The sequence below is a fragment of the Sinocyclocheilus anshuiensis genome, unplaced genomic scaffold (assembly GCF_001515605.1).
Source record: "Sinocyclocheilus anshuiensis isolate Anshui unplaced genomic scaffold, SAMN03320099.WGS_v1.1 scaffold567, whole genome shotgun sequence".
NCBI classification, from domain to species: domain Eukaryota; kingdom Metazoa; phylum Chordata; class Actinopteri; order Cypriniformes; family Cyprinidae; genus Sinocyclocheilus; species Sinocyclocheilus anshuiensis.
The window spans coordinates 577803-585481 of record NW_015549600.1 but is presented as its reverse complement, the minus strand read 5'-3'; the positions used below and the strand labels follow the sequence as shown (position 1 = coordinate 585481).

The window sequence follows — 7679 nt, the reverse complement described above, 5'->3', positions numbered from 1 at the left end:
GCACAACAACCAGATCGTCCTTTCCTGGTATTGTAGTACTTTTAAAGTTTTCTCGCCGGTGAATGACACATGATGTAGCCCAGTGGTTCCCAATTCCTGTCCTCGCGCACATATTTTGCATGTCTCGCTTAGATAACACACCCGATTCAGATAACCAACTTGTTAGAAGTGAGCTACGTGCATGAACTGTGTTCCGATCGATATGATCCCTACACTGTGTTAATTGCGCCCTACTCTCTGAGCAGGGGAAATCCGTTGAAGTTGACTTCACTTCAGAAAATTCATTCAAGGATTTGCACTGAGCAGCGTCTTCACAGACATCACACTCACACGTCTTCACATCCAGTGCGAGGACTGGAATTGGGAACCGCTGATGTAGCCTATTGTAGTAATGTTGTCTCTGGTATTCTGGTCTGTGAGCAATGAGCGTATATGCGTTCAGGGTGCGTGGCTTTGGACGGCGATTGCAGGGAGGGTGGGACGTTTGCTTTCAGTGCTATCAGGCTAAAGTTAGCATTTTACAAGATCTCCTACTGCACCTTTAATGAACAATTTGTAACAAAAAAGAAATAAAATTAATTTTATTCATTTGTATATTCATTAAAATTCATTGAAAAAAGTAACCTAAACCAACTAGATGCAACAGTTAAACATGAGTTAAAGGGTTAGTTCACCCAAAAATGAAAATTCTGTCATTAATTACTCACCCTCATGTCGTTCCAAACCCATAAGAACTTCGTTCATCTTCGGAACACAAATTAAGATATTTTTGATGCATCCTGTGAGCTCTCTGACGCTCCCTATAGACAGCAAGGATCCTTACCCGATCAAGGTCCAGAAATGTAGCAAGGACATCGGTAAAATAATCCATGTGACATCAGGGGTTCAACCATAATTTTACGAAGCTACGAGTACTTTTTTGTGCGCAAAAGAAAAAAAAAACTTTACTTTTTCAGACTTTATTCAACAATTCGTCTCCTCCGCATCACCCTGGTGCCATTTTGGAGAATATCCACTGAACGTAAACAACGTATGCTGTTCTGTGTCAGCTGCGTCATGTGGATATGTTGTTTTCATTCAGATCAAAGCACAAACAATGTAGAAAACGTATCCGCTTGGCGCAGCTGACACAGAATTGTTGAATAAAGTCGTTTTTTTTTTTTAATTTTGCGCACAAAAAGTATTCTCGTAGCTTCGTAAAATTACGATTGAACCCCTGATGTCACCTGGAATATTTTACCGATCTCCTTGCTATATTTCTGGACCTTGATCGTGTAAGGATCCTTGCTGTCTATGCGGGGGTCAGAGAGCTCTCAGATTTCATCAAAAATATCTTCATTTGTGTTCCGAAGATGAACGAAGGTCTTACGGGTTTGGAACGACATGAGGGTGAGTAATTAATGACAGGATTGTCATTTTTGGGTAAACTAACCCTTTAAGTTGAATCAAATTGACTGTGAGTCATTTCAACTTATTAAACTGACTTAAAAAAATCATTTGTTGCCATGATTTTTTGATTAGATTATTACTTGTAACATGTCTGTGCCATACCCAAATTAGGAATTAACGACCATTTCTACAGACATAGCAAAGAGACAGCAGAGAAAGAGTGAGAGCGTTTAACTCAGCAGCAACAAATCTTGCATTCTCACATCTGTAGCACTTATTTTCATCTTTAACATTGATCTTTTAAGTATTTCCTATTCTTAAAACAAAATTAATGCTTAAGGTTGATTCAATATTACTCTTAATGAAAAAGAACACACATCAACAATGCTACAATGACAAAGTCGCTGACTCGCTACAATACAATACAAAAAACAAAACAAAACAAAAAACATAGGCTATACAATAAAATAGTATAATGACATATTCACCTATATTAAACTTTGATCTTTTATTAACGAAATGAATAAGGATATGTTTTACCCGCGTTTAACACAAATAAATATGGATTTCCCCCTAGCTACCTTAAACGATTGTAGTTTGTGGTTTATGAAATATTATCTTATTAATTAAAACACATTAACCATAAAATAGTACAATGGCAAATTCGCATATTAAACATCTAACTTTTATTTACAAAATGAATAAGATTGATATACCTTGCATTGTAACCCAAATAAGTTATTTTCCCTTATTTAAAATGAATGCGTAGTTTGTGATTCATTGTTAATTTTTTTTTTATTGAAAACCCAGCAACAATAAAAACACTCACTTATATTAAACAAAGAAATGAAAGTTTTATTAACAAAAGTTGCTTTTTGGATCCGTCGTCATAGTGTCAGTCTTCTCGCATCACTCTTGTCACGTGACCCCAACCTCCAAATAAAGTATAAGCAAGAAAAACATTTTTCTTGTTAGTAATATTTCAAGATGAACACTTACTAGGCTGAAGCAACTTATTTGATTATCCTTAGGGAATTAAATAATGTGGACATGATTGAATGCATTAAGTTATTGGAATGAATTACGAAAAATAAAATAAATGAACATTTCCAACAGATTAAGTCACCAAAACAAAATTAGGACACAACCCCATTTTCCAAAACTCCACTATGTGATCAGCGAGAAAACAACCAGGATACCTAAAATAATTGCACCAAAAGTTTCAAATGAAACCAAAGGTGTAATAAGATCACCTGACAAGTCATTTTTCTGCAGCAGAGAGGCCAAAGAAAAAAAGGCGAAAGAACAGAAAGATCTTGGCTTCTACAGAGCCTAAAGGCAGTGAGGATTCGTCTTGTTCTGGACCGCGGGAAATGGATTAAGTGATCTATTTATGGTGCTCATTCACAAGGGCAGAGGCAGATAGTGAGCAAGATAATAACATTACTGCTCCATTTAATCTCCCACAGTCATGTGACCAGCAGTAATGATGGGTATTTTGTATCTTGGCCAGCGACGAGTAAGAATGTTAAGTGTTTTTCAGTGTCGTGGTGCAAGAGTGACATTGTCTTGTCTTCTCTCACCTTAAAGCCCACCGCAAGAGCCAATATTCTTGTTTCTTCAACTACAAAAACTCATGTAAATCATCAAGTTTTAAAAGCCTCTGGTTAAACATCAAGTAAACAATATACCTATACCACACAGTGCTTCTTGCTAGCTTTTGTTCTAGCCACATGCCCATGAAATGCATTTAAAGAGTTCACAAAATCAAAATGTTGTTGCCTTTATCCCATGTCAATCTGCCATAAACTAAAAATCTATGTGTAAAACTAGACTATACATGGCATTCTTCTAGTACTGCTCAGTTGTGTGACCACTGGGTTCTTCAGGCACCTGCAAAAGAGCTGATGTGATTTAGCACTTTGAAGTAAGGCTGAAAATGATGACAAATATAAAATAAAATAAATTCAAATATAAAGTCAAATGCATGATTAAGACCCAGTCTCAGCACCAACACAGCACATCCTGGTTCTTTTTGAAAAGATATGCAAATAAAAATCATGAAATATTTGTAAAATAATCTTAAAATCCATCTTGGAAAATGTCAAAATATGCATGCATATAAAATATTAAATTAAACTAAATGATAGATTCCCACTTATGCATTAAGAATTTTGCCCATGATGACTTAACTATTATCTTTATTATCCTGGCCACAATTGAACTGGATCAAAAAGAGGGAACAAATTAGTATAACATGGCCATGATTTACCTAAAACAAGGAAATAAATTAATCAAACATGGCGATGATTTAAGGAATTATGTTTTTTACGAATTACTAATTTGTGACCACGACATCATTTTTTTTTTTCATTTTATGTGCAGGGCTCTGTATAAAATACAATTTTAAATAAAATAATTAAACTCATTAAAATAAATTTGAAGTTTTATCTACAATTGCGGTTTAAATTGTTAACACAAGAAACAAATTGTCACCAATGGAAATTGCTCAGAGCACAAACATATTTAAAAGTCACACATTAAATATGTTGAATATAATGTAGACTATACATAATTATTTTTTGAAGCTGTAAATAAAACAGTTTACTGGAGTACGTTGTACAAGAAAATACCACTTCAGTCTTTTTACTTCAAAATGTTTAAGTTTGCTGTTTCTTTGCAATTATATGTGGTGTACTAGCAATTTCTAAATGAAAATAGTTTCAAAGCCTTTTTTAAGTGTAATATTTTAAACAAATTATACAATTTTTCTCATTCAGTCATATGATTGTTTAATTTGTCTGACTATATAATACTTATTGACAACATTACATCATTACTTATTGACAACAGTCTTTTGCACTGATTACTATTCATTTATTATCATTATTACAGACAGCAACTCTCCTTCCATACATCCACCATAATTCATCAGATCAGTCCCCGTTATGTTTAGGAACTGCCCTGAACGTGTACGTGGTGTAATGATGTGTTGAAATCACAGACCCAGCGGTTTTATAAAAGTCTCCATGTGACAGAGGCACAGTAGAGCGAGTCAGAGCACTAGTAGCTGCACTGGCTTTGGTGCGTCTCACCTGGTTTCAATTTGCAGTGGCTTTGGCCACGCGGCTCTTATGGTGTAACATTAACTCTCCTTCCTGTTCCATATGAAAATTTAAGCGTGATCCCAGAGGAGCAGTAAAAGGTTGCACGCTGGCCAAACTGCGCTGCTGGTCGCGCACACTCGTGGTAGATCATTTAGACCAAACCACAGTCAGCCGGCATCATCAGAAGCGCCAATGGACTCGGCTCTTTGGTAACTAAATTTGAGACCGATAGGAAAAACGATAGGCACTGTTTATTATCTTGCCACAGTTTTAAACAAATGGGATGGTTTTGGTTGGGGAAATTAAAAATGGCTGTGCAAACTATGATTCAGACTACATTTTTTTGACGTACGGCTGCAGGATGAGTCAAGCGTGACTCTGGTTTACTTCACGATGGACATGTGTGTCTTGCATTACTGCTGTTATTTAATGGACAGGTTGAACTCTGAGGTCCGGACTTGCTCAATTCACGGCAGATGTGGAGTGGATCCAGCTTTTGCACATTTTCACGGCTTATCTTTTACGACGGCCGTCATGGCCGATGATACAAAGTATAGATATGAGATGCTGCCATTGCATTGAAATTATTATTATTGAACCAATTACATTTTAAAAATATTTTTAAAATAATAAAACAAACGTTACTTTATATGCGCAAATTATTTAAGTATCATGAAAATATACCAAAACAATAATTTAATGATAAATGTCATTCAGAAAGGGTGGAAACTATTAGCTATTAAACGATTAATGCATATAACACATAATAAACACAATCAAGTAAAGGCGCATTAAAGCGCATTTTTAAGTATATTCTCCAAATATTCCAATTGGGGCTGCTAACAACTTGATAACAATAAACTTGAAAATACCACCTCAACTTTCTTCATTTAAAGTGTGCATTTCCTCAATCTTGCACATTCTATGTCTGAGAGCATGCGTCGCTTTTGCAACATTTACTATTATTATTGTCATTACGGCCAATTTTTAAATCATGATCAATTATTAAATCATATAATGGATGCAATGAATTTTGTTACAATATTCGATCAATGCATGTATTTTCACACTGTATAGTAACCAATCATGACCCAACAATCTTGTCTAACAAACTAATGCTCTCATATTATCAGCAATGGGAGTCCAGGAATAAGTCCTCATAAGTGCACATTTTAAATTTTAATACATTTTCATGTCAAGTAATGGCCACCTTACCCTCTATCTGTATTGGCTTCAGTTATGTTACTATGACTGATGTCAGTTTTAGGATTATTTGGTCTGTGTAGTTGGACAGTGAATTTAATCAATTTATTAGTTAGGTCACAAAGTGGATAACAATGCATAAATATCAGAAATAATACATTTTATTACCGTGATGAAAATGTTCACTGTCATTTCAAGAGAATGATTAAACCGGTTCATGAAGAGGTTTTTTTTGCATAAAGATGCCTTTCCTCTATGGGTTAAAAACAATAAATGTTTGCCATCATCATAAGCATCCTCAAAATTTGTAGACAGAAATGAATGTCTTTTCAATAAAGAGTCTGCAGATATCTCCCACATACAGTTAATACAAATCTTCTCAGCTAGAAATGCTTATCTGCCTTATGTTGTACCATTTCTAATGGTAGGAGTCACTCCAGACGGGCAGCCTCACCTCCTGGCCTTCTTCTCTTTCATGAGTTTTTTGCTCTCCTCTCGTCTCCTCTTGTTGACGGGGTTGCGTGGATCATAGATCTCGAACGTGTCTTCGTCCTGCATGTTGGCATCTTTTACCTTTCTGGTTTGTTCATCAAATTGCAGAACATGGGCCATCCTAAATCACAAGGGGAAACAGAGTTTAGTTCAAAAGAACAGCAAAGCACAGCTCACGGGCCACTAAATCATTAAAATCAGAGTTACAAGTGCTGGGAATTTCCCAGTGGAACAGATGGAGTCAGAGCAGACTTCCGACCATGATGAGTCCACAAAAAGCCTGTTTCAAAGCACGTTTAAAGAAATAACTCATCCAAAAATGAAAAATCTTTCATTTATTCCCACTGTGACTGGTGCCATCCATCCATCCATCCATACATCCATACATACATACACACACTCTCTCACACACACACACACACACACACACACACACACACACACATTCACTTACTTATCCAGACCAGTTTGGCAGTAAAAATAAATGTACACACACATGCAATTGCCTTTTAACCGATTAATTGACTGCATGTCTCATTACATCATTTGCATGAGCCAAACCTATTCAGCACAGCAGCAAATCAGTCAGATTGGTATTTGCGATTATTGTATGCATGAACAGTATGCATGGGACTAGGGTAGGGTTAACCGAAGGACTGATCTTCAGCTTAAGCCTCTATAGCGATGCCCCATGTAGGAGGTCTCAATAATACAGCACAGACGCTTATCTACATTGCATTTCTTCAGTAATGCTCTTTCTCTCTCTCCTCACGGCAGGGCTGCATGTGATTGGCAGTTAGAATTACATTCCACGGAGCATTCCTGAGTGCCAGCATCATTAAGAAGAGCTCACAGCTGGCTAAAGTCGCATCCTGAGGACTCCAGAAGACTGCAGCCCAATCCAAGATACAGTTTACACTACGCCAACAGGACGCAGAACTACAGTTCTGTCATATCTGAGTGGTTCTACTGACAGCTTCTATGACTTCAGGTGTCCACGCTAAGATATTTAAAGGGGTCATATGATGCGATTTCTATTTTTCCTTTTCTTTAGTGTGTTATGTAGCTATTTGTGCATGTATAAGATCTGCAGAGTTACAAAGCTCAAAGTCTCCCACAAAAGGATTTATTCTATCTAAAAGAGAAGGCTGATCCAGACCGGGCTAAAACACCTCATTCACACACGCCCCCACATGTCTACGTCACGATGTGGAAATATTTGCGTAATGCCGCCCAAATGTTCATACAAAGAAAGAAGGCTTGGTTTCAGGAACCGCAGTAGTGTTGATGCAGCTATGTCAGGGAGACGCTGTGTGTTTCTGTGCGAAAGCAAAAGCACTTTAATTGGCCTTCCAAAAGTAGATGCAATGAGGAATCATTGGTTAAGATTTATTTATAACAGAACAGCACAACCCAGATGTTCGAATTTGTGCAACGCATTTTATGGACGACAGTTTTTTGAACCTAGAAGAGTAGCCTACACGGCTG

The 7679-nt window shown here is 36.7% G+C and overlaps 1 protein-coding gene across 1 annotated transcript in view; it reads right to left on the bottom strand.

Moving 5' to 3' along the window:
• Positions 1 to 5756: 5756 nt before the first annotated feature.
• Positions 5757 to 7679, bottom strand: part of cwc27 (CWC27 spliceosome associated cyclophilin) — a 47040-nt gene continuing 45117 nt past the window's right edge. Inside the window, exon 14 of the mRNA XM_016447330.1 lies at positions 5757 to 6312. Coding sequence (XP_016302816.1) covers positions 6150 to 6312 — 163 coding nt within the window. The 3' untranslated portion in view covers positions 5757 to 6149. The remainder of the gene's footprint in view (positions 6313 to 7679) is intronic.